General features: G+C 47.0%; 1 protein-coding gene across 5 annotated transcripts in view; it reads right to left on the bottom strand.

The window, feature by feature from the left end:
• Window positions 1–27,620, bottom strand: part of ARHGAP44 (Rho GTPase activating protein 44) — a 180,917-nt gene that overhangs the window by 55,605 nt on the left and 97,692 nt on the right. For all 5 annotated transcript variants that reach the window (XR_007146787.1, XR_007146788.1, XM_047832392.1 and 2 more), the window contains exons 2-6: window positions 26,968–27,007; window positions 26,213–26,317; window positions 11,901–11,977; window positions 4,614–4,725; window positions 814–890 (exon numbers count right to left, since the gene is read on the bottom strand). Coding sequence is in view for 3 of the 5 variants with exons in the window: in XM_047832392.1 (XP_047688348.1) it covers window positions 814–890; window positions 4,614–4,725; window positions 11,901–11,977; window positions 26,213–26,317; window positions 26,968–27,007 (411 nt within the window). In the remaining 2 variants the exon portion in view is untranslated. The remainder of the gene's footprint in view (window positions 1–813; window positions 891–4,613; window positions 4,726–11,900; window positions 11,978–26,212; window positions 26,318–26,967; window positions 27,008–27,620) is intronic.

The raw sequence follows: 27,620 nt of genomic DNA, 5'->3' as shown, positions 1-27,620 counted from the left end.
TTGGGTTCAGAACACGGCTACAGAGGGGACAGCGGCACCACTGGCCCCTTCCACCCCAGCCACGCTGCCTTCATGCTGTACCCTGGATATGGCAGCCTGACTCCCCACCTCAGGACCTCTGCACGTGCTCTTCCCGCTGTGATGAATCCTTCTGCGCCCAATCTCTGCATGGCTACCTCCTTGTCATTTGTGTCCCAGATCAAGTGTCACCTCCTCCAAAAAAGCCTCCTCTGTTTTAGCGTACCTAATGTTGTTGCCTTCCTTCCTCCATCATTCTCTCTCAAAATTGCACTGTGCTATCTTCTTCTTTTTTTTTTTTATTAATTAATTTTGAGAGACTGAGACAGAGAGAGCGTGTGCATGAGCAGGGAGAGGGACAGAGAGAGAGAGAGAATCCCAAGCAGGCTCCGCACCGTCAACACAGAACCCAACATGGGGCTCGATCTCACGAACTGTGAGATCACGACCAGAGCTGAAACCCAGAGTCGGATGTTTCACCGACCGAGCCCCCCAGGCATCCCAAGTGCCGCCTTCTTTATATGACTCACGGCTGCCCGAAATCACCACGTGTTCACTCATCTAGGGTTTCTGTCTCCCACACTAGACTTCAGCCCCCAAGAGAGCAGGGACCCCATGTCTCTGACTCATGACTCTTACTGCCAGTGCCTGGCACATTGCGAGTGCTTGGAGAAACTTAGTCAATGAAAACATACTCAATATGCGAACCCCTACACGCAAAGCCCTACACGCCACCCCCCCAAATATGATCACTATTCCTTCCAAGAAGCAAAAATGAAAGTGGAGAAACTCTACCTTGTTCGTGACGAATCCATATCCAACACCAACTTTGCTAAATGTTTCCTCTGCTTCTGAATATTTGGGATTTCCACCTGTGGTTACAGAAGAGACATAGTCAAACTGAAGTTCCAGACAAATTCTTTTCGTTTTTTAAATGTATATATTTTTAAAATTTTTTAATGTTATTTTGAGAGAGAGAGAGAGAGAGAGAGAGAGAGAGAGAGAGAGAGAGAACGAACCAGCAGGTGTGGGGCAGAGAGAGAGGGAGACACAGAATCCGAAGCAGGCTCCAGGCTCCAAGCTGTCAGCACAGAGCCCGACACAGGGCTCAAACTCACGGAGTGCAAGATCATGACCTGAGCTGGAGTTGGATGCTTAACTGACTGAGCTACCCAGGCACCCCAAGTTCCAGATAAATTCTTAAAGAACTACGGACAGACAGCCATCCAACAAGTGTGGTGGAGGGCTCCCAAGCCTTATTTCCGGATGAAACTTTTGATTCTTGATCCTGAGTTGACCTCTGCTCTTTTTTTCACCGGACACCTGCCAGGCCCCCCATCACCCAGACCCTGTAGGGGTTCTGCTCTGCTCTGCTCACTGATGCCTCGCCTCATTCTTGTTCCTACCTCAGCCAGAAAAAAAAAAAAAAGGCTCAATCCCAGCTCTGTCCTCCACACCAGGGTCACAAGTGGAGAGCAAAGCAGAAAGAGTGGACACACGGACCTAATTCAAAACAGACAGCAGGGGGATGACGGAGACGAGTCTCAGGAGACCTGAGATCCGATGAGGAATGCAATCTGGACATATTTTTATAGAAATTCAGTAAGAAGTTTTTCCAAAATAAAGACCAAATAAACACAGCCATGGCTTTGCTCGGCTACAGCAAGTTCTTCCGTAGTGCGTGTATGTGGATGCTCTTTTTCTATTTTTATTTCTAAAAAAATGACTTCTCTCAACATCCCGGGGTGTGGGATTTGGGGTCCAGGCTTAGCCAAAGTGGGGCAGGAAGTGAGAATTTCGAAGGGAAAATTGGCTGTACATTGAAACCAGCATCATCTCAGGCTATGGTTTTTATAGAGAAGGAAGAAATGGGAAGATCTTCTGAGCAGGGATGACTGACGTATGGGGGCTAATAACTCCTGGCAGGTAAGAGAAGATGTGGCCCTGGGCTCCCAGAGTCATCACTGCCCCCAGAAGCAAAGTTGGAGGGTCACAGGGACATCTGGGTGGTGTTAAGTGAGCCTCAGCATCCAGGTCAAACACACCCCTCGGGTTTCCGTCAGGCTTTGCCTGGGACCCCAAACCACCTTTATGAAGAGAGAAGGGCCTCTCACGCACGCTGTTGGTTGAGCAATGGCCTCTAACCGGATGGTATCTGAGAAGTCTAGAGCTGATCTCTGTCAAACCACCATATATAGGATTTTCTCCTTGAATACTTTTAGGCAGCCAAGTATTTATTTGCCCATACATTCTGTCACAGAAATTGCATCGGGAGATGTGGAGGTGCTGGGGGCAGTCCGGGAAGGAAACCAGACGTGGTCTGGAGCAATGCTAATCCAATATGGTAGCGTCTAGCTCCTGGTGGCTACATCATTTTAAATTCTCAGGAACACAACAATAGCCAAACTGTGGAAAGAGCCTAAATGTCCATCAACTGATGAATGGATAAAGAAATTGTGGTTTATATGCACAATGGAATACTACGTGGCAATGAGAAAGAATGAAACCTGGCCTTTTGTAGCAACGTGGATGGAACTGGAGAGTGTGATGCTAAGTGAAATAAGTCACACAGAGAAAGACAGATACCATAGGTTTTCACTCTTATGTGGATCCTGAGAAACTTAACAGAAGACCATGGGGGAGGGGAAGGAAAAAAAAAAAAAAAAGGTTAGAGAGGGAGGGAGCCAAAACATAAGAGACTCTTAAAAACTGAGAACAAACTGAGGGTTGATGGGGGGTGGAGGGGGAGGTGAGGGTGGGTGATGGGCATTGAGGGCACCTGTTGGGATGAGCACTGGGTGTTGTAAGGAAACCAATGTGACAATAAATTTCATCTTTAAAAAAAAAATTAAAAAAAATTCTCAGGAGCAAAAATTAAACAAAATTAAAAATTGAATTCCTCAGTCACACTAACCACATTTCAAGAGCTCAATGGCCATGGGTGGCTACTGGAGAACAAACTGTGCAGATGTAAAGCATTTACATCACTGCAGGCAGCCGGACAGGATGGTACCCAGGGAGGTTTTATAGGACCAACTAGAGGCAATCAGGGGGAGGTCCAGGGTTCAAGGCAAATAAAACCCCCAAGCGTTTCCTTTCTTACTTGACACACAATTTTACTTGGTGGAAGCCAGCAAAATCGTCACAGAGACCTCAAGGTGTCTTTGTAATAAAATCGTTTTTATTTAGCACCCTTTAAAATCCAGGGATAAAGGAGATTAAGAGCACACTTATTAATGTTTGTTTATTTTTGAGAGAGACAAAATGTGAATGGAGGAGGGGCTGAGAGAGAGGGGGAGACACAGAATCGGAAGCAGGCTCCGGGCTCTGAGCTGTCAGCACAGAGCCCGACACGGGGTTTGAACCCACGAACCGCGAGATCATGACCTGAGCTAAAGTCGGACGCTCAACCGACTGAGCCACCCAGGCATCCCAAGAGCACACTTATTGTGAGGCGCACTGAGTAATGTACAGAATTGTTGAATCAGTATGTTGTACAGCTGAGGCTAATATAACGCTGTGTGTTAACCACACTGGAATTCATGCAAATAAACTAAACTAAAATGAATAAAATAAAATAAAAAAATAAATAAAATAAAAATAAAAAAATAAATTAAAATAAAATAAATGAATAAAATAAATAAAATAAAAATAAAATAAAACAAAAATAAAATAAAAATAAGATAAATAAAATAAACTAATAATATAAAAGAAAAGAAAAAATAAAATGAATAAAATAAAATAAAGTAAATGAATAAAATGAATAAAGTAAAATAAAATGAATAAAATAAAATAAAAAGTAAATGAATAAAACAAAATAAAAAATAAATAAAACAAAATAAAAAATAAAATAAAATGAGTAAAATAAAAATAAAAATAAATTAAAATAACAAAATAAATGAACAAAATAAATAAAAGTAAAATAAAAAATAAAAGAAAATAATAAGATAAATAAAAGAAAAAATAAAATGAGTGAAATAAAAATAAAATAAAATAAATGAATAAAATAAAATGAATAAAATAAGTAAAATAAAATGAATAAAATACAATAAAAATAAAAGTAAATGAATAAAACAAAATAAAAAATAGAATAAAAAATAATAAAATAAAATAAAAATAAATTAAAATAAAATAAATGAATAAAATAATAAAATAAAATAAATAAGGTAAATAAACTAATAAAAGAAAAAATAAAATGAATAAAATAAGTACAATAAAATAAAAGAATAAAATGAATAAAGTACAATAAAAATAATCAAATCAAATCAAATCAATCCATGTACACATAACCTGTGAGCCCCTACAGTCTCCTTTTTAGGAAGGGCTGCCTTCATTTCAGTGAAGACTAGAGACGGGTGGAGGGCAGGGACAGTGTAGGTCTAGCAGTGTAGACCCTGGCGGGGAAGGAGGTACAGTGCCAGCTTCATTCCCTTCCCCAGCGGAACGCCAACAGACACGAGTACGGGTGGGAGACAGAGCTGACAAACAGTGGACGGGGCTGTCATACCAGGGAATCCTGACCACGCGGACAGGCAGTAATCATCCGTGGTGAAAAACAGTCTCACGGCTCGGGTGGCCTCATCCCCGCTGCTTACCTCGGCCAGCAAAAACAGGGGCTCAATCACGTCTCTCTCCACCTGCAGCTCGAAGTGGATCAGCTCCTGGGCCAGCTTGTCCTCGGTCTCTCCACAGAGTTTCAGCATCTTCCTGCAACAGGAGGGGGAAGCCAGGCTGAAAACCCCAGCAGGCAAGAGGTCACGTGCAACCACCATCCTCCTCTCAAGGCTGGGTAAGCTTTCAGGGGAAGGTGTTCCTACACCGGCTGGTTCCCCTGCTAGAACACTGACTAACGTGCTCCGTTCATTTGCACTTCTGAAATTTTCAGGCTTTTTTTTTTTAACATTTATTTTTTGGGAAGGGGCAAGCGGGAGAGGGGCAGAGAGAGGGGGACAGGGGATCCAAAGAGGGGCCTGCACTGACGGGCTGACAGCAGTGAGCCCGATATGAGGCTTGAACTCACGAATCATGAGCTCATGAGCCGAAGTCGGACGCTCAACCGACTGAGCCACCTAGGCGCCCCTGAACTTTTCAGTTTTTTTAAATGATGCTAAGTACCTACCGTGTGCCTGGAGTAAAGGGAACATGTAGGGAAATATAAGAGAGGTGTGGGGAGCAGAGACTCACGCATGCTGAATGCACACTCCGCTAAGACCCAGATGCTTCTATCTGCCCGGAGCACCAGAAAACTAGCTATAACCGACACACGAACAAACCAACATCTTTAAACACATTCCCAAAGCTTCAATCGCAAGAGGCTCTTAGAGACAGAAAACCCCTTCTCTTAAGCCGTGACAACTTACCTTTGTAGAGAATGAACAATTATCCAGTGGAAAGTCGGAATGGAAAAACCGTTACAAAAGTGTGTTCGTAATGAGCAAATAACAGAAGACCTTGAATGAGTAGAAAGCTATATACCATATTCCTAGATGAGACGATACGTTATTTCAAGGATGTTAATGCCCCCTGAATGGGTCTACAGACAGTCCTCCTTTTGCGTGGTACCATGCTAACCGAAACTCACGCAAAAAGTTTTTACAAATCAATAAAAGTACAAGAAGAGACCACTGTTACTTTTCAGTTAGTATGTATCTATGTTTCCTGTTATGTTTACACTTTGATGACACATAAGCAGTCACATACATGATACCAACGCCCCACCTGAATGACAAGTTCACATCAGGGGGCGCCTGGGTGGCTCAGTTGATTAAGCATCTGACTTAGGCTCAGGTCACGATCTCAAGGTTCATGGGTTTGAGTGTGGGGCTCTGTCCTGATGACTCAGAGCCTGGAGCCTGCTTCGGATTCTGTCTCCCTCTCTCTCTCTGCCCCTCCCCCGCTCACTGTCTCTGTCTCTCTGTGTCTCTCTCAAAAATAAACATTAAAAAAAAAAAGAAACAAGTTCACAGCAATGGTTTTAGGCTGAACCTATCTGCTGCTTGCTTTTTTCATGCATCATCATCTTTGGGGCTTATGTGTCTCGATATCCACAGAATTAAGTCATTCTGGTGTATGCACTTTCACTCCACCATTTATTAACCCTTCCCATAATCAACACTGCCATTCCGTCCAGAGCTGCAGGACATATGTGCACGGTCTCTGTTTGCATGGGAGAATTTTTCTGTGCAAAGGCGAGGAGATACACATCGTCTTAACCTTACTAGATATCGGCTCTTTAAAGTGAGAATGCTAGCTTCTCTCTCACCAGAGCAAATAGGAGTTCCCAACGCTCCACGCTCTCTCCAACCCTCGGTACCAGTAAGGCATTTAATTTCCGCCAAACTGGTGGGTGCAAAACATTACCCCCTCCTGGCTTTAATTCGCATTCCTTGGCTCCTGGAGAGACTGAAGATCTTTCCGTGTTTGGGGCCATTCAGGATTTCCTGTTCCACGATGTGCTTGTTCATGTTCTTTGATTATCTGTGTACCCGGATCTATTTATTTCATTTTATTTGTAGGAGTTCCTTATATAGACTTAAAAATACGTGTGTGGAGGCAGAGTGGATTCACATTCTATTTCATATCTGCTGCAAATGGCAACTTCCAGGTCGTGGGCTTAGGATCATTGTTTTCTTCTTCTAATGGTGTCTTTGACCTAATTTGTCTGTTACTTACCTCCATGTTCCTGATGCTACTTTGTTGTTGTTGTTGTTGAATTGTAACCACTGGCCATTGACTGCCAACTGTGGAAAGTGAAAATTTAGCTACCTTTACACCTGACCTCCCTGCACGTATTTAGAGACCTTTAGTATTTGCACTATATTTTTGACCCCATGTGTTTGATTCAGAGTCGTATATTGCCATCGCTGGTCTTTGCTGTGTATGTGTCCTCTCTGTGGAGTTAATAATCGCCTTGTTTTGATTTGCATGTTTATTTCTCTATAGACCTGATCGAACCCCAAACCCTCCACCACGAACTACTTTCTGTCTTAAGAAATTAAAATAAATAAACGTTGAAAAAAAAATTAAAAAAAAAAAAAGAAACTGAATCACGCTGGATGTGAATGAATTTCAACTTCTCGAATTCTTCTCTCCCGGACCCGCGTCAACCTGGATTGAGTTTTCCTTCAATCCTTGGGCATGGCCATCTTCCCGCATACTTTCTTCCCCATTTCCTGGGATTCTCCCTCCCTCTGTCCTGTGCTGGACAGACCTTATTTCCCACGTCCTGTGTCTATACCTCTTTCTCGGTCACTCCCTCACTGTCAAGCACGTCTTGCTGAAGCAGCTTGAGAGTGTGTGTGGGAAGTCAATTTTTTAAAAAAAATTTTTAATGTTTATTCATTTTTAAGAGAGAGAGAGACAGAGACAGAGCATGAGCAGAGGAGGAGCAGAGACAGAGGGAGACACAGAATCTGAAGTGGGATCCAGGCTCTGAGCTATCAGCACAGAGCCTGATGTGGGGCCCGAACCCTGAACTGTGAGCTCACGACCTGAGCCAAAGTCGGATGCTTAACCGACTGAGCCGCCCAGGCGCCCCTTGGGAAGGCAATTGTTGAGACCCTGTGTGCTACAACATTCTCCTCTATTACCCTGAGTGTTGACTGACAGTGAGGATACTGAATTCTACACTGATCATCAGACGCCTTCAGAAATTTGAAGGCATTCCACAGTAATTAATCTTCTGTTTCCACTGTTGATCTTGGCAAGTCTGGAAGCATTCAGATTTCTGAGACTTTGTCTATGACAATTTTTTTTTTTTTTTTTTGCTCCAGAAGGTTGTAGAATCTTTTCACTTCTCACTCGGTCCTCACTAGTGGTGAGCCTGGCATTGGTTCAACTTTTTCTATTGTACCAGGAGCTCCGTGGGCCCTTTCAATAGAACAGCTCAAGCCCTTCGGTTCTGGAAAACTCTTTCGGATTCCTTTATTACTACTACTATTACTGCTAGGATTATTTCTTCCTCTCCTTTTCTCTGAAGTCCTGCTATTCAGGCCTAAAACCTCCTGGATTCGCCTTCCAGTCTTCCAACTTTTCTATTTTCCACGTCATGGTGATGTTTTTCTAGTCTCTGAATTTCTTCCACTTTATCTTCTAAACCTACCACTGAAAAAAAGTTGTACGTTTTGTTTCCATGAGTTTGCTTTTGATCTCAGAGTATTTCTTTTCCATAAGTTTTTTTTTGTAAGTTTATTTATGAGAGAGAGAGAGAGAGAGAGGGAGAGAGAGAGAGAGAGAGAGACAGACTCCGAAGTAGGCTCCAGGCTCTGAGCTGTCAGCACAGAGCCCGACACGGGGCTCGAACCCATGAACCGTGAGATCATGACCTGAGTCGAAGTCGGAGGCTCAACCGACTAAGCCACCCAGGCGCCCCGCACCCCCCCCCCCTTTTTTTTTAAATTGACACCCTGGGCTGTTGTGTGGTTTCTTTTAAGTACTTTTTTTTTCATTGAGATATAACTGACAAACATCCTTTTATTTCACGGACGCATTATTTTCTCTGATCACATGACAACGTTATGTGAAGCATTTTCCTGAAAGTATCTCCTCCTGACGTGGTATCTATTTCTCCCCAGTTACATTCCCTGCCCCCACCCCCAATTGTTTTGGTATATAGGTTTCAGGTCAGACTTCCCTCCAATGTCTGGAGATCTGGGACGCCTGTCTATATTTAAGAGTGGAAACTCGGGGGCGCCTGGGTGGCTCAGTTGGTTAAGCGTCCAACTTCAGCTCAGGTCATGATCTCGTGGTTTGTGAGTTCAAGCCCCACATTAGGCTCTGCGCTGACAGCTTGGAGCCTGCTTCAGATTCTTTGTCTCCCTTGCTCTCTGCCCCTCCCCTGCTCACGCTCTGTCTCTCTCTCTCAAAAATAAACACGAAAAAAAAAAAAAGAGTGGAGACTCAAAGCTGGGAGTACGTGAAGAAAGCCTATCGGCTTCGAGATCGTCTGTAGGATGGTCGAGCCGGGTCATATGAATTGGAGCAGTGTCCCCTCCAATATCTTTGATCTTTAGTCCATTCCTGTTGGGCCGGTCACATTTGCCAGGCTCTTGTTACTTTCCTGCCTAGAGAGCACGGGCCTGGGGAGGCTTGCAGAGGTCAGGGGGAAGAGACACGAAGAGTCTCAGCATCCAGTATGCGTCAGTCACTTTAACGCCTGAGACCCTTACATGGTGCTCGGGGGACACTCTGCTTTACCCCCTCCAGAGAACAAAGCTGCAGACTCTTCTGCTGGGGTTGGGCACAAGGGGATGAGAGTCTCCCAGGGCTGTGGATAAGGGCTGCATGTGAACCGTCCAAGTGGTACCCGACTAGCTTTTCACGCGCATGCCTAACTGCACTCCCTCGCCATCCTAGAGGTCCCGAGGGCCAGCAGCCCTGAACCAGTGAGCATTTCGGGACGTAAGGGATGTGGCTCTCTGCAGAGCCTACTTCTGGCTCCGGAGTCCCCTTTCTGAGACCCGCTAATACCGGGTCAGTTACCGGTACCATCCAGAACCTTTACAGCGTTCGCCAACTCTTGTTTTCTTTCCTGGCTTTCTGGCCTTTCCGGGTTTATTAGATGGTTGTGCTCCGTCTGTCATGTTTACCTGGGTGTCCCTCATCACCCGACCTTCAATCTACCTGTGTCACTATGTTTTGGGCAAGTCTCTGAAACGGCGTGGGTGTCTTATCCACCTGCGACTCTCCAGATTATGAGCAGTCGAGGTTATTTCGTCCTTTACAACTAGAGATACAGACCCAGTAAGCTCTCTCAATTTCACCTGCTGTTTGCCCTTTATTACGCTTTTCTCTTGGCCTGTGCTGCTCGTGTAGCCCCTCCTGGGGGGTGTTTTCTATTTTATCGGTTTCCCTTTACATCCTTTCACTAGTTTACAGGTTTTCCATCCTATTCCCTGTGTGGTGGCTCATTTTTCCAACATGCACCCTACACACGGAAATGTGATACCTTTAAGAAAACACTTCTTGGGGCGCCTGGGTGGGGCAGTCGGTTAAGCGTCCGACTTCAGTCAGGTCACGATCTCGCGGTCCGTGAGTTCGAGCCCCGCGTCGGGCTCTGGGCTGATGGCTCGGAGCCTGGAGCCTGCTTCCGATTCTGTGTCTCCCTCTCTCTCTGCCCCTCCCCCGTCCATGCTCTGTCTCTCTCTGTCCCAAAAATAAATAAACGTTGAAAAAAAAAAAGAAAAAGAAAAAAAGAAAACACTTCTTAACGTTTATTTTTGAGAGAGAGCAGAGCGCAAGCAGGGGTGGGGCAGAGAGAGAGGGAGGCACAGGATCCGAAGCAGGCTCCAGGCTCCGAGATGTCAGCACAGAGCCCGATGACGGGCTCAAACTCACGAGCCGTGAGATCATGACCGGAGCCGAAGCGGGATGCCTAATCGACTGAGCTCCCCAGGCCCCCCTCCCCCTGCTTTTTAAAATTCCCTATGTTGTACCTTTCATCTCTGTGACTGGTTTCATAACGGGAAGCCTGGCCCTCGCACCCCTCCCCTCTGGCCACCGTGAGTGTGTTCTCTATATTTATAGGTCTGTTTCTGCTTTGTTTGTTTTTGAGTCCACATGTAAATGAAATCATATAGTATTTGTCTTTCTCGGTCTGATTTATTTCACTTAGCATAAAACCCTCTAGGTCCATCCATGATCACAAGCGGCAACATCTTACTCTTTTTTATGGCTTAGTAATATTCCATCATATATAAACACACACACACACACACACACACACACACACACACACACCACTTGGGCTGCTTCCGAATCCTTGCTATAGTACATAATGCTGCAACAAACACACGAGTGCATATACGCTTGTGAATTCGGGTTTTTGTTTTCTTTGGGTGAATACCCAATAGCACGACTACTGGGCCGTAGAGCAGCTCTATTTCTAACTTTTGGAGGAACCTCCATCCTGTTTTCCAAAGTGGCTCCACCTGTTGGCATTCCCACCCACAGCGCACAAGGCTTCTTTTGCCGCCCCCTCCCACGCATCCTTGCCAATAGCTTGCCTCACGTTTTTAAATCATATTAAGTACGATTTGAATTTTTAAAAGTCCTATTTGGTTTTTCTTTGATTCTATTCTCTCTCTCCCTCTCTCTTTTTTTTTTTCCATATCACTTGATTCTTTTGCTAAGGACTATTTTGTCTTTACGTGTTAATTGACATACATAATATAATCGACGTATAATGGTAATATTAGCTAGTTAACATGTGTCACCACCGTACATAGTTCCAAAAACACTTTTCCTTAAAAATATGGAATGTTTCACCCGCCTGTGTGTGTGTTACCCATTTCTGGGGGTCATGCTAACGTCTACCGTTCTGATTTGGGGGTACGTGCTGCTAAAGCCTGCACTGTCCCTAATTTTTCAGCTTCATGTTAAGAACAGTTGCTTCATATCGACATTATGATTTCCTATTTTCCCTCCTATTATCCTACCATTTTTTAGTTCGTAGGGACCCGATTCTCCTGCTGACGGCGCCTGCTGATTCTCCCTCACGACGATTCTATTTTTAGTTTGCTTTCGTTGCGAGCTCCAAATCAGCCAGGGCTGTTCTCGGAATCCTGTAATTTTTGACATCTGACACGGAGAGCTTTCCCATTTGCTTCCGCTGGAGCCCTGGGGGTTTCAACTGTCCTTCCACAGTGTCGTGTGCTTAGTATGCTAATTTTCTCCCCCAGGGAAGTTGCCTCACCGCACAGAAAAGATGGCTTCGATCCCTGGGCTTTTTGGATTTTTCTCACTGGCAAACCCTTTCTTCTTCGCACCCAAGCCCCAGCCGGACTTTCAGGTGTCCTCAGTGCATCCCTGAGAAGTTCTGGTGCCCTTTACAGGGATGGGGACTTACGCAGATTTGGTACAAACCCACACATGGTGTCACTTACCCGAGAAGCGTGTCATCTCCCAGGATAGCTGACCCCTCCATCAAACACTGAGCCAGTGTTGTCAAAGGCAACTTTTTCTGAAAAGGAGAACAACAACAATGACGACGACGATGTTGTAATGAAAACCACTCCAACAGTCACCTGCCTACTCTAAAACAGCAGAAACTCAAATTCCTGCCTCAATACTGTGTTAGTTAAGATACAAACTGACCTTAAAATATGTTTAAAACCTAAACGCTCATAGCATACAAGGACGGATTAGATGCAGACAGGTCAAAACTCAGAAAATAAAGGTGCCAATTTAGGGGGCGCCTGGGTAGCTCGGTCGGTTGAGCATCTGACTCTGGCTCAGGTCATGATCTCACAGCTCGTGAGTTCGAGCCCCGCGTCGGGCTCTGTGCTGACAGCTCAGAGCCTGGAGCCTGCTTTGGATTCTGTGTTTCCCTCTCTCTCCTACCCTCCCCTGCTCATATCTGTCTCTCTCTTTCTCTCTCTCTCTCAAAAATGAATAAGCATTAACAAAAATTTTTTTTAAAGAGATTTTAAAAAAATGTGCCAATTTAGAAAATAAGCCTACAGTTTACAGACTGCATTTTATTTTTTATTTTTATTTTTTAATTTTTTTTAACGTTTATTTATTTTTGAGACAGAGAGAGACAGAGCATGAACGGGGGAGGGTCAGAGAGAGAGGGAGACACAGAATCTGAAACAGGCTCCAGGCTCTGAGCTGTCAGCACAGAGCCCGACGCAGGGCTTGAACTCACGGACTGAGTGATCGTGACCTGAGCTGAAGTCGGACGCTTAGCTGACTGAGCCACCCAGATGCCCCCAGACTGCATTTTAAAATACAATGAGATAGGGGCGCCTGGGTGGCTCAGTCGGTTAATCATCCAAGTCTTGATTTCGGCTCACGTCACATCATGGTTGTGAGTTAGAGCCCTGCGTTGGGCTGAGCATTGAGCCTGGAACCTGCTTGGGATTCTCTCTCTCTGCCCCTCCCCTGCTCGCTTTCTCTAAAAAATGAAAATAAAGTGGAATAACAGCAAGAAAAAAAAAAAAGACAAGATTTGAAACTTATGTTAACAATGACTTGAACAATGCTTTAAGTTCCAAAGGTCAGTCTCTACCGGGAGAAGTACCACTGCTCCATTTTATAAACGAGGCAGCTTATGGTCGAGAGAGAGAGAGAGAGAGAGAGAGAAAGGGAGGGAGGGGGAGGGAGAGAGAAAAGTGTTCACATACAGTGACAATGAGAAGAAAGTAAGCATAAAAACAAAGGCACCTCCAAAGAAGACAGAAAATGCCTCTGAACATATGAAAGACGCTTGACGTCATCAGTTATGAAGGAAATCCGCATCAGAGCCGCGGAGTATCCGCAGAGAGATACTACTTCATACCCACTAGCATGGCAAAGGCAATAATAACAACCAGAAAGAAAGTATCGGTGAGCATGCGGAGCCTTGGTGAACAGGTAGAGAAACGCTGAGCTTCATCAAGCAGGGCTGGTGGAAATGCAAAATGGGGCAGCGCTTCTGCGGAGCGTGGCAACATTTCAATAAACGACACAAAATTACCAGACGGCCTGGCGATTCTACTCAATTCCACTCAGAGTAATTGAAAGCAGATGGTCAAAAGAAACACACCACATGTGCGCGCGTGAGAACCGCAGCACGATTCGCAACAGCCGAAAGGCGCAAACAGCTTGATCGTCCACCACCTGACGCAGGGATCGATAAAAAGCGGTATAATCAGACAAGGGAATATTATTCAGCCATAAAAAGGAACGAAGCGCTGACATAAGCTGCGGGGGAACCTCGAAAACGTTATGCTAAGTGAAATGAGCCAGACGCGGGGCACGTATCGTACGAGTCTATTTAAATGAAATATCTAACTTTGGCAAATCCACAGTAGGGTAGCACGACCCATTCCCTCCTTACTAATAAGTGACCAGCTCTCTCCTTGCTGAGCCTGAACCATCCAACACACACAGACAACAACAAGCTGGGAACTGCCAACACCGTGGTGCCTGGCGGGGGGGGGGGGGGGGGGCAGGCGGGGGGCTCAGTCGGTTGAGCAGCTGACTCTTGATTTCAGCTCAGGTCACGATCCCACGGTCGTGAGATCGAGCCCCGCCTCGGGCTCCATACTGAGCATGCAGCCTGCTTGAGATTCTACCTTCCCTTCCTCTACCTCCCCCGCCCCTTTCCAAAATAAATAAGCAAATAAATAACCAGCAGCATATCCTCAGATCTTCCGGCCCACAGGGTAGCACACACAGTGTAGGAATACACACAGCCCAGAGCCTCCTGTGTTAGTTGCTACACAAAGAGCTTGGCTACCGTCACTCAGCTTGTATTCTAGTGCAGAGAAACAAATAGTAAATGCATAAAACGTGACAGGGATCATTTCAAATAGTTGGAAGTGGTAGGGAGAGGAGAAATCAGGACAATGGGGAGTGGGATGTGGTGACGTGTGTGCAGCCGTGATACGGGAAGACCTCTCAGAAGGGGTGGCATTTAAGATGCAACCTACGTGGGAGAGAGAGTCAGCCATGCCTCAGAGAGACTTGAGAAAGAATAGTCCAGGTAGAGGGAACTGCATGTGCAAAGGCCCTGAGGTGGGACCAATATGGCTGCCCTAAGGTCCCCACTGAGGCCAGTGCAGCTGGGGCACAGTGAGTGAGTGACAAGGAGTGGGTAGAGCATAAGGCAGAGGCCAGATCGTAGAGGGCCTTCTCCCCCAGAGGCAGGCACTGAGGTCTCATTCTGAGGGCGTCTGATGACCCTCGCAGGATTTAAGAGCGTGATCGGATTAAAATGACTCAATCCATGGGGCTCCTGGGTGGCTCAGTCAGCGGAGCACCTCTTTTTTTAAAAAATTTTTTTTTTAATGTTTATTTTTGAGACAGAGGGAGACAGAACATGAGTTGGGGAGGGGCATAGAGAGAGGGAGACACAGAATCTGAAACAGGCTCCGGGCTCTGAGCTGTCAGCACAGAGCCCGATGTGGGGCTCGAACCCACGAACCGTGAGATCATGACCTGAGCCGAAGTCGGACGCTCAACCGACTGAGCCACCCAGGCGGCCCGTGCACCTAACTCTTGATTTCGGTCAGGTCATGATTCCTGGGTCGTGGGGTCGAGCCCTGAGTTGGGCTCCTCCCTGAACACAAAGCCTCCTTAACATTCTCTCTCTTTCTCTCCCCTGCTTTCTCTCTAAAAACATAGGTTAAAAAATAATTAAACTGAACTAAACTAACTCAATCCTGAGACAGACAAATCCAAATGGCTTGTAAGCAGGATCAAGCAGGAAAACAAGTTTTTAGGGCTCCATCCACTTGAATTTACGGATCTGAACACCCCCAGGAAATCTGCATACTCTAATGTGTCCTCAGGGAAGACACGGGGAGGCAGGTCAACCCCCAACAGTGATCTGGAAGTTCATGAGGGTCCTGAGGTAAATCCAGGGAGAGAGAGCCCGAGACACCTGTGTGGATAAGGCCTTCCTTGGGTCTAACACGTATCGCTCTCCCTGCGCTTAGACACGTCCATTCCAGTGGGGTCAAACGCCTTCCACGCAGGGGACAAAATCATTACTCGTCACTTCAAATAAAATGGGACATTCTTCTTGGTAAAAACTAGACTGGGCAACTCAGTATTAACACATCCAAACTTAAACATCACCTTCTGGTTGTCCTACAAGGCTGTGGTATAGAAATTTCAGGAGACTTAAGAAAAGGTGCAGCAAACAATAGGTTATGAGGAAATGTATTTCCACATCACCTTTTTTTTTTTTAATTGTGTTTAACATCTATTTACTTTTTGAGAGACAGAGAAAGAGCGTGAGTGGGGGAGGGGCAGAGAGAGAGAGAGTCACAGATTCTAAAGCAGGCTCCAGGCTCCGAGCTGTCAGCACAGAGCCCGACGTGGGGCTCGAACTCACAGACTGTGAGATCCTGACCTGAGCCAAAGTCGGATGCTTAACCAACAGAGCCACCTGGGTGCCCCCCCGCCCCCCCCACCAACATCACCTTTTATAAAAGTTATTTAAAGCACATTTTTAAAAAGTGTCTAAGGTAGTTAAAGAAGAAAAGAGTGAAGCAGGTCTAATATTTGCTCACAGAGGCACCATGAATTATGGTCTTGTTTGTTTTTTTTTAACGTTCATTTATTTTTGAGAGATTGAGAGAGACAGAGCGTGAGCGAGAAAGGGGCAGAGAGAGAGAGAGAGAGAGAGAGAGAGAGAGACATGAATCTGAAGCAGGCTCCAGCTCTGAGCCATCAGCACAGAGCCTGATGCAGGGCTCGAACCCACAACCCTGAGATCATGACCTGAGCCGAAGTTGGACGCTCAACCAACTGAGCCACCCAGTAGCCCCTGGTTTTGTTTTTAATCAGGAGTGATTCTGCCCTCTGTTCTCATGGGGGGTTTGGCAATGCACAAAGATACTCTCACTTATCAAAATATGGCGGACACTTCGGGCATCTAATGGATAGGGATTCTGCTCAATATCCTACCACGCACAGGACAGCACCCCCGCCCCTCCGTCGAAATAAAGAATTACTCGGCCCCAAACATCAAGAGTGCTGAGGCTGAGAAACCTGGTTTAAGGAGAAAGGTCTTCAATACGTAAAGTCCTAAAATATCCCAATAATCAACCAGCAGAGATGCTCTGTCTTGAATGCAGACAGAACAATCATAGTGTCGATCTCTTCTGGTTTGTGTTGAGTACCTCAAGTCCCATGACCCCCGGCTTTAGGGCAGGACCTCAGCTGTTCAGAATCCTTCTTTGAAATGTGACAAGGAAGAAAGCTAAGAGAGACGGTGCCTGTATCAGACTATAAAGGACTTTCAATAGCCAGGAGGTTGACATCCGTTGAAGAAACATACCTACTGGCTGATGACTCAAGTTTTTCTAACTATGGACAAAGATTAGTTCAATTAGTCCCATCAGAGGGTCTAAGTGAGCAAGAAACTGTGCCTGTGGGTGGCCAGAGGCACAAGGGTCAAGATCAACATAATAAAAACAGCCACTGATGATCATGAAGCTAACCAGTCTCAGGGAAGGACGGTGGGGACAGCCAAACATCTCTTCTGCAAAATGCAGACTAGAAAAACCAGCCTGAAGTGTAGGACTTTGGGTCCTGCTCTTGTGCGAGGGAAGCAACATAAGTTTCCAGCCATTCCTAGTCACTTAACACCCTCGCTAATGCCTCTGAGATGCTTTCAGGTGGCAGAGAGGGTAGTAGTCAGTGACAAAGTATCACACAGTGACAGGGACTCCTGTTTCAATGGCCCTTTCATTCTTAAGATTTTTAATGGGGAGAATGACCTTCCTCTCTCTCTCTCTTGTCCTTGGTCATATCTAGCTAGCTAGCTAGCTATTGGAGGAGGTCACCGAGAGGATGTGACTGCTGACTGACCCGTGCACTGGACCCAGGCAATCGGGAGGTTCCTCGCCCACTCCCCTGTCCTTGGAACATTCTATCCACCTGCCTCACTCAACCAGCAAGCTGCCTTAAGGACACAGCCCTGGGAGAGTAAAGTAAGGTGCTGTTGAGACCATCCGGACAGTCTACGCGACCAAACCCTAGTTGAGGTCTCTTTATGAACTTTTAAGATTTGGAGAGGGGGAGGGGGGATCTGTTGGTCTTATGACCACCCAAGACAAACCACGTGAATAAGCTTCCTTATTAAACCTGCCACCTACTTAACCTGGAGCGGTCTGTCTGCCTCTTCCTTTGGTCTCTGCTCGCCCTCTGTGTACACGGGCCAGTTTACTGGACTTACAGTAAACTGAACAGGAACAGGAAATACATGGGCCTGGCACATGAAGTCACCAGAAGGGTTACAGCAACCAGTGCATCTGTGACTCTTGCCACCAGACAGCCAGTGACAGGGACCAGCCTTTTGTGTACCCTTCCACAAAGATTCTAAGTGGATCCATTATACTCACGTGTGTCTGTTCTTAGTGGCTCTATTTCCCCCCACAAATGTTGGCATACAACATACACCACTCTGAGCCTTGCTCTCTGCTTGGTGTGGAGATACCGTGTGCCCCATTTCCCATGGTGACACACACAGCTGGCCCATTCTTTCTTTCTGTTTCTAACGGATACATAGATCACTGAACGAAAACGACAACATTTATTTAAACAAGTCCTCTACTGGGGCACCTGGCTGGCTTAGTCAGTTGAGTGTCCGACTTCAGCTCAGGTCGTGATCTCACGGTTCGTGGGTTCGCGCCCCGCGTCGGGCTCTGTGCCGACAGCTCGGAGCCTGGAGCCTGCTTCGGATTCTGTGTCTCCCTCTCTCTCGGCATCTCCCCTACTCTCGTTCCATCTCTCTCTTTCAAAAAATAAATAAACATTACAAAAAACTAAAATAAACTTCCCTCCAATTCTAGAGGACTGATAGAACCTTAAGAATTAAGGTTAGGGAAGCCACAATGTTCCAGGGTCTGGAAGTCATCAAATCGACTTTTCTGAGATGACTGTTCCCTCTAAAATTATCTCGGGAACAATCAACACACTTTGTAGAATGACTAAGAGACAAAAAGTCTAATCCTAATATCCACTCTGTTTCCCCAACATACACAGCCGTTCCCTCTAGTCCTGAAAACTGCTGATTCCAAGCCCAGGCAACTCCCGAGTTCACTCCCCAAAAGACACAGCCCAGACGGGCTGCTCAGGGCTCAGTAGTTGTCAATGGTCATTTGAGCTGAACGGTGGGGCCCCAATAATGGCAGTGGGTTACACCTCTTGAATATTTACTTACGTTAAGCACTGTGCTAGGCATTCCTGTGTATTACCTCACTGAGCTCCCAAACAATGCTATTGGGTAGAAATTCGTTACTGTTCTCACCAAATGAAGAAGGCAAGAGATATACAAAGCTAACTGACTTGTCCAAGGTCAGGTATAAGCAGGAAACAGCAGACCTGGGCTTCAAGCTCAGGCGGTCAGCTTCCAGAGCTTAAGATCATGATGCTAACTTGCTTCTGGAGAGAAAAGGAAAGATTCAAACTGGCTTGCTGACATATCAGGCGGGTCCTGTGCCTAAAATACTCCTGGGCCATCCATTCATGACACAGATGTATTTTTAGCATTGCCTACCCTGTGGCGGGCCCTGTTCTAGGCATTAAAAACGCGGACGTGATGGATGGGCAAGATCCCTGCTCCCGTGGAACTCATGTATCCGTGGAGGGGAACGATCTTAAGGATTTCAGATAATCATATTACACACGATGAAGGAAATAAAATGAGGTGATGTGATTGGGGGAGGAAGGGAACGAACACATTAGGTGCTGAGAACCCCTGAGCTGAGAATCGAAAAATAAAAAAGTTGCGGGCACACCCGTGTTCTGCGACAGGTCAGTGCCATTGGGACAATGATGACAGCGGGCGGGAACAAGAGCTGAGCTCAGAGATGCAGGGGAAGGCGTATCATTAGGGCCCAAGGGTCAGGGTGAGGAGCTCAAATGTTATTCTACAATGGGAATCTTTGGGCGGGACTGAAGCAGGACAGTGGCATCGTCTGATCTCCGTTGTAGACAGTGGATTATAACGGGGATGGGTTTGGAGTGGAGAGTGGGGGACCCGTCGGGAACAGCTATGTTCAGGCCAGAGATGATGCCTGCATGGACGAGGGTGGCAAATGCTGAAGCCCGTGGAAATTGTCTGAAGGAAGACAGTGGGCCCTCCGGAAAGTCTGGGTGTGGAAAGAGAAAGATAAAGGGTAATGTCTAGGAGTCAAGGAGGTGGTTTTCCTGTACCATTCTTGACTGTTCCACCTTTCTTTGCTAGATCCTCCTCCAGTGAGGGCTTAAAATGTTGCAGGTCCTGGGGCTCTTGACTCAAGGCCATCTATCTCCTTAAGTGATCTCATCAAATCTTATGGAGTCTAGAGTCGCTCGAGCCAGAGACACCCCGAAAGCCCTCTTGACTCTTCAAACCCCCATGTCCATTCAAGACCCGGATGCTCTACATGGTGTATCTACCACATCTGCCAATTTCTCTCCATCTTCCCTGATCCTGGTGTATCTCCCAAAGATCGCCGCCATATTTCTCTCTCTTACTTCCACCATAGCCCCTGCCCCACACAACTGGGGCCCCTGCCCCATATGCCCCGCCATAGCCACCGCCCCATTTTTCACACAACTGCCAATAAATCAGACCATGCTGCTCCTGATGAAAGCACTGGCTCCCCACTGCTCTTAGAGATCAAGTCCAAATCCTTACCACGCCTACACAGTGAGATGGGGTCCCCGCTGTCCCATTTCCTGCCTCTCCCCTTGTCATCATCCGTACTCTACGACCCCCTCGTGTTTCTCGAAAATGCCCCCGACTCCTTGCTGTCTCTGAAAACTCTGCACGTGTCATCCCCTGTCCTACAGGCACCTTGACCTCTTTTGGTCCCACTACCTTCTGCTGTCTTTCAAGGCCACTTCCTCACAGAAACCCTCTACTATTTAATTCCTAGGGACACCTAATTACTGACTCCACGGAATGGCTGCTTCCCTGCAAGACTGTGAGCCTCCAGAGAACAGGGATCTTGCTGGGTTTGCTCAGCACGCGGCATTAAGTGTGGCTTCACGTGGCAGACGTGGCCCTTTCCAAGTATTTAGTGATTAAGGTGGAGAAGGACTCCTCCTAACAGTGTGCTTGATTGAATGGCAATGCCCTACAGAAGAAACACAAGGACGGTGAAAAACCAATCATGTTCATTATACTGACGGTCTCAGAAACCAATGAACTAACCAGCTATTGGCCTGGACTAAAGGAAGCAAAATGGCGACCTGATTCGTATCTTCTCTAGTCTCCATCCCACATAAGGAATCTGGCTTAGCTCAGTACCCACTGAATAATCCCGCTCGGGTCACTGAGACCGTGCCAACCAAACTCCACTTCTCTGTCTGCTTCCGTGTGACAGCCAGCCCCGGCTTTCAGGCATACAGTAAGGCTGGAGTGTTGGAAACTACTAAACTGCTAAGAACTAATGAGCTCGGGGGCGCCTGGGTGGCTCGGTCGGGTGAGCGTCCGACTTCGGCTCAGGTCATGATCTCGCGGTCTGTGGGTTCGAGCCCCGCGTCGGGCTCTGTGCTGACAGCTCGGAGCCTGGAGCCTGCTTCGGATTCTGCGTCTCCCTCTCTCTCTGCCTCTCCCCAACTTGGGCTTGCTCTCTCTCAAAAAACAAAACAAAACTGACAAAAAACAAAAAAACCCACAACTAGTGAGCTTGTTTAAAAACAAGCGCCAAATAAGGGGGTGCCCGGGTGGCGCAGTCGGTTAAGCGTCCGACTCTTTGTTTCAGCTCAGATCATGATCTCACAGTCGTGGGATCAAGCCCTGCATCAGGCTCTGTGCTGACAGCATGGAGCCTTCTTGGGATTTCCTCTCTTTGCCCCTCCCCCCGCTCTCCCAAAATAAATGAGCATTAAAAAAAAAAAAAAAAAAAAGTGACCAGTAGCAACAAACTGCCATGGGCTCCAATAAAAAGCTGTGCACCTTCCGGGATAAAGCCCCTTCCCATCCTGAGACTCTAGGACTCCACCTCTCATTTCCGCTGGCCTTATTCCCTGAGGACCATCTCTTGACCCTCTCTCTCCCTCTCTTTTTACAGAAGTATAGATAGCAGACGATGATACATTAGTTTCAGATGCATAATGTAGTGATTCGACACCCCTATACCCATGCACGTTATCTATGCGCACTGTCACCGTTGTATGATATTACCACACCACTGACTATTCCCCAGGCTGTCATCCCTGTGACTTATTCATCCCATAACTGGAAGCCTGGACCTCCCTCTCCCCTCCACCCCTTTCACCCATCCCCCTACCGCCTACCCTCTGACCTCCGTCAGTCTGTTCTCTGTATTTACATCTCCCTCTCTGAACACCTACCTTCCTCATTTGGTGTTAGCTCGTTACTTTCTTCACTCCCAATCTTCCCCATTCTCTTCTATTTTTTTTTTTTTAAGTTTCTCACTTAAAATTTTTTTTAATGTCTTATTTTTTGAGAGACAGAGAGAGACAGGGTGTGAGCAGGGGAGGGGCAGACAGAAAGGGAAACATAGAATCCAAAGTGGGCTCCAGGCTCTGAGCTGTCAGCACAGAGCCTGACGTGGGGCTCGAACCCATGAACACAAGATCATGACCTGAGCTAAAGTCAGACGCTCAACTTACTGAACTACCCAGGCACCCCCCTCTTTAAAAAAAAATTTTTTTTTTAATGTTTTATTTTATTTTTTGAGAGACACAGAGCATGAGCAGGGGAGGGGCAGAGAGAAAGGGAGACACGGTTAAGGTTCTCACTTTTAATCCCTTTTTCTTTTTGCCTGTTCCTTGGATCTTGACACATCTCCTGACCTAATAATCTCAGAGAAATGAGCACATATTTCAGTATGAGGCAATTAACAAGTGCCATGGCTCCTCTTAAACCCCTGGATGTGTTACTTCAGAAAAAAACTGGAAAAATGGATTTGAGTCACGGCCTTGGACATTTTTTTCTGGCCGGTCTGAGGCTGTTCAATATTTAAAATAGCTCTTTGACTTTCTTTCCTGCCAGATCATATATTCGGTCCCAGGAGGACGCGAGAAGACTGATCAGCTCAAGAAATCAATGACCAAATCAGATGCTTGAAATTTATGCTGTGGAATCACTGACCTATACGTATTTGAGCAATGCCCCCGTATTGAGCACAGAATTCCTCCAGGTCCACAAGAGGGGTGTCCAATTTGTATAGTGATCACTGTAATCCTCAGGGCCTGACAACAGCCACTGTGTGTCCGCCCCCCCCCCCCGCCCCCCCCCCCCCGGCCAACAGCAGCCCCATCACCTGTGTCCCAGCTAGCGAATCATGGCCAGCCATGGCAACACCATTTCTCACCAACACGTATTCCCCTCTTTAGCCTCCCTTGCAGCTAGGGCAACATAAAATAAATTATTTTGGGAAAGGCTTTTCTCTTCCCCAATAAAAACAAAACAGAAACAAGCATGCAAAGATAGTTGATCTTCTATACCACCCTCACATGTTCCACCTCTGATGGGGTTAACATGAAGATGTGATGCCTGGAGCCACAGCAGCCACGTTACAACTACTAGGAGGGACAAGAACATCACAGACATGCTGGCCCAAAGCTGATGAATATACCTTGGGACCCACTACCTCAGACATCTCATTAAGTGATAAGTAAGATCCTTTATGCAAAAGTCACAATTAATCAATGTGTTAACTATGTCTTGTATTTGCTGTAATCTGAGGCTTTGACATCTGGTGCCTTGATGACCCTGGGGGGACCACCTCTGCCAGGGTTAGCCGATTTTTTTTTTTAATGTTTATTTATTTTTGAGAGCGAGAGACAGAGAGAGACAGAGAACAAGTAAGGGAGGGCCAGAGAGAAAGGGACACACGGAATCTGAAGCAGGCTCCAGGCTCTGAGCTGTCAGCACAGAACCCGACAGGGGCTTGGACTCATGAAAAGCCAGATCATGACCTGAGTTTCAAGTCAGACGCTTAATCGACTGAGCCACCCAGGCGCCCCCATTATCATTTTTTTTTAATGTTTATTTTTGAGAGAGAGAGAGAGAGAGGCAGGCAGAGTACAAGCAGGGAAGAGGCAGAGAGAGAGGGAGACACAGAATCCAAAGCAGGCTCCAGGCGCTGAGCTGTCAGCACAGAGCCCGGATGCGGGGCTCGAACCTATGAACCATGAGATCATGACCCGAGCTAAAATCGGATGCTCAACCAACTGAGCCACCCTCAGTTTATTTATTTTTGAGAGAGAATGAGGGCAAGCAGGAAAGGGGCAGAGAGAGGGGGTCAGAGGTTCTGACGTGAGCTCTGTGCAGACAGCAGGGAGACCAACACGGGGCTCTAACCCACGAACTGTGAGATGAGACAAAGTTGGATGCTCAACTGACTGAGCCACCCAGGGGTCACGGGTTAGCCAGTTCTCAGAGACAGTCGACAATTCACCCATGACTGTGCCTTTCAAATGAAAACCGACCAACCCACAGCTTGCACCCCAACGTGTTCGTTTATGGGGCTCTCATCGTCCAATCCACCGTCCACCTGCCCTAACCACCTCAGAGCCAAGTACCAGACATTAGAGACGGCCCCGTGCCCCAGAGCCTGCTGAAGTTACTCAATCCGGCCAACTCTAAGCCTCTTTATCCTGCCTCAACTATTCCTTCCAAGGGAAAGCACGAACAACTCTTGCATGCATTTGCCGCTCTCTGTCCTGTCTGACCCTGGTGTTTCCCCGTGTGGCCCTCCATGACATAGTGTCTCCCTCCCCCATCAAACTTATCTTTTCAATGCCAATGATCCCCTAACCTGGTGGCCTCTCCCTATCTTAAATTTCCTATTAATATATTTTAGAACACGTGGGGAGCCAATGCCTCCTAACTGATACAGTTTGCAAAGATCCTCAGTCCAATTAAAACCCTACAGGTCTAGGCAATTTTATCTTATCCCAGGGGAGAAAAAAAAAAAAAAAAAAAAAAGGTCTAGCAAGAATCAACCTACCAACACCAAAGGCCACTTTCAAACCCCTAGTGGTAACATTTGGATGCTACTCCTGAGCTTGAGTGGGGTAGGGGCAGAGAGACAGAGGGAGACACAGAATGTGAAGCAGGCTCCAGGCTCCGAGCTGTCAGCACAGAGCCCGACACGGGGCTCGAACTCACGAACCTTGAGATCATGACCTCAGCCGAAGTCGGACACTTAACTGACTGAGCCGCCTAGGCGCCCCTGCAGACTCTCCCTTTAGACGGTTCGGGTGCCCCTTGCTAAAACACTGGATACACACAGAATTACTTCCACAGATATTTCCCAAACCCTGTGAATATTGTCTTTCTGCCACACATAAGTGATTCCTTCTGGGAATGTTAAGAAAGAAGACACGAGCACTGGGAAGAAGATGGAATGATTGACAGGGAACGTTCTAGAATGGCAGCATGAGACGGGATGGAGCATCCGGACACATCGCGTGACAGTCACTCAACATGAGCCCGCTTAAGCTGGGGGTGGGAGGCTCAGGAAGACCCCTGGGAAGCAGAGGTCAACAGTAACTGCATGCCAGAGACAGAAAGACACCAAGCATGTTGACCATAAACTCAAGGAGGATTAAAACCTCCTAGATGGCAGAGTCCTTGAAATAAAGCCAATGGAACCTCTAAGAATTTGTTTTAATCTCTGGTGGAGTTGGGGGCGGGGAGGAGGTCAGGAGGGAAGCCAGAGACGACTGGTTCCAGCAAGGACTATTCAACAGGATCGCAATAGGCAATGCCTCTTGTTCCTAACGCAGCTTATCCACTAAGACATTAGGATACCTTCATTTGTTAGGCTCTCTTGCAAGGTTTCATTAACTTTTATTAACCTTTCGGTAGCCTTCCCTTACAGGGAAGGGGTGCCCGGGTGGCTCAGTCGGTTAAGCCTCCAACTCTTGGTTTCGGTTCAGGTTATGATCTCACGGTTTCAGGAGTTCGAAACCCGCGTCGGGCTCTGTGCTGGCAGCACGGGGCCTGCTTGGGATTCCCTCTTTCTTCCTCTTTCTGCCCCTTCCCCACTCACACTGTCTCTGTCTGTCTCAAAATAAATACATTTTAAAAATAAACAAATTGGGGCGCCTGGGTGGCGCAGTCGGTTGGGCGTCCGACTTCAGCCAGGTCACGATCTCACGGTCCGTGAGTTCGAGCCCCGCGTCAGGGTCTGGGCTGATGGCTCAGAGCCTGGAGCCTGTTTCCGATTCTGTGTCTCCCTCTCTCTCTGCCCCTCCCCCATTCATGCTCTGTCTCTCTCTGTCCCAAAAATAAATAAACGTTGAAAAAAAAAATTTAAAAATAAACAAATAAAATGAAGTTTTCATTATAGGGAAAATAATTTTCACAATGGTCTTTACAGGTGCCCTAGGGGGGATTTTTTTCCATGGGATCCTAAATATCTGGAGGCACAGGGAGCCTGTAAGTAAGACAAAGCAGAGAGAAGACAGCTTAGAGCTTCCCTAACCGTGGAATCCCAAGCACACCCTGGTTGCTCCCGTCTGGGGAGAACAAAGAGAGGGACAGAGGGACAGGGTCTTGCCTGCTGAGGGTGGGGAAGGATGCCTCGGGCAGGGTTCAAGGGCAGGAAGGGGTGGGAAGGGGCTGCCACACGGCAGAAACACAGGACACGTCAACCCTCAGACACAGAAATGGCCGTAGAAAGACAGCGTAACCAAACACGGCCCACCCCAGGAGCGGGACCCCTGTCCTCCGATGGCCAGGTTTAAGCTGCCGGGGTGGTGCGGTCAGGGCGTGGGGGGTACTTACAGAGCGCTTGTCAGCCTCGGCCCCTTGCTGGCCCTGGAGACATGCGGTGAGCTTCTTGTGCGTGCTGTGGGAGACTTGCTTCACCAGCTCCAGGCGTTTCTCCACCTGCACACAGAGCAGCGGGCGGGGTGACCAGGTGAGGGCAAGGTCAGGAGAAGCAGGGCCATCCATCTGGGCAACCGCGGGAGAAGAGCCTACCCCGTGTCTGGGCAGAGACAAGCACTGCTGGGGGTTCAACACCCAACGCTGGAGAACCAGAGCTGGGGGGAGGGAGGGACAATCACAGACGAGGAGACTCTGTGACCCCGCAGTGAAATGACAGCCAGGTCTCCTGAAAAGTCTTATTACCTAAACCGGTATTTAAAGTAATATATAGGGGTGCCTGGGTGGCTCAGTCGGTTGAGCCTCCGACTTTAGCTCAGGTCGTGAGTTCGAGCCCCACATCGGGCTCTGTGCTGATGGCTCGGAGCCTGGAGCCTGCTTTGGATTCTGTGTCTCCCTCTCTTTCTGTCCCTCCCCCGCTCACGCTCTGTCTCTCTCTCTCTCAAAAAAAAAAAAAAAAAAAAACCTAAAAAAAACCCCACTTAAATAAACATTAAAAAAAATAAAGTAATATCATAAAGGGAAAGAAGCTGTGTCTAAACAGACTGCGTGAGGAGCAGTGTAAGCGGTTTGAACGGGCACTGGGAACGACTCAGTTTTAACGGGAAGATATATTTCATGTCTATATGCTCAGGGGCCTGTGACAACCTTACCTGAAGAAGGTCTTCACTCAGAACTTCAGTCTTTTCTGCCCTAAAGAGAAAATTGAGAAATATATCAGTGAAAAAAAAAAAAAGAAAGAAAAAAGAAAAAATTAAGAACACAGTCTCGTACTTATTTCTCACTTCCTCTGCTCACGGTGAGACTAGAAGAACACACATTATTAGTGGACATTTCTAGCAAGAGAAAATACAGACCATACTGGCATTTACTGGGAACCTTAAATACTCTGGCAAGTAAGATCCTCTGAAGAGTCTATTACCGTCTCGACCCAGGATGAAGGACAGCAAAACCATTTCTGCTGTTCCAGACATTTTTTTTTTTAAGTAACAGAATTAAACATGTTCCCCAACTTGTACCCCATGGCCTCCCCCAAACAAGCAAGAAAAAGTAACAGAAATCTGACCAGGGATCGATAAACAGCAAACAAGAAGAAAACATGGATTCCTAGTGATAAACTCAAACGCCACCATTCAGAGCTGGCAACCAAGCGTTAGGCGCCCCTGCCAGAAAGTGGGGGTGGGGGAGCTTGAACCCGAGATGAACACATCTGGAGAGAGAGAGAACCTAGACACGGGCCGAAGTGCCCCCAACCTCTTAGCAACCCCCGCATCACATCAGGGGAGAATGCGAATCTTATATGGCG

This window comes from Prionailurus viverrinus, chromosome E1 (assembly GCF_022837055.1).
Source record: "Prionailurus viverrinus isolate Anna chromosome E1, UM_Priviv_1.0, whole genome shotgun sequence".
In the NCBI taxonomy this organism is placed as follows: Eukaryota; Metazoa; Chordata; class Mammalia; order Carnivora; family Felidae; genus Prionailurus; species Prionailurus viverrinus.
Note: the sequence above shows the minus strand (reverse complement) of the source record. Positions and strands in the feature narration are given on the sequence as shown.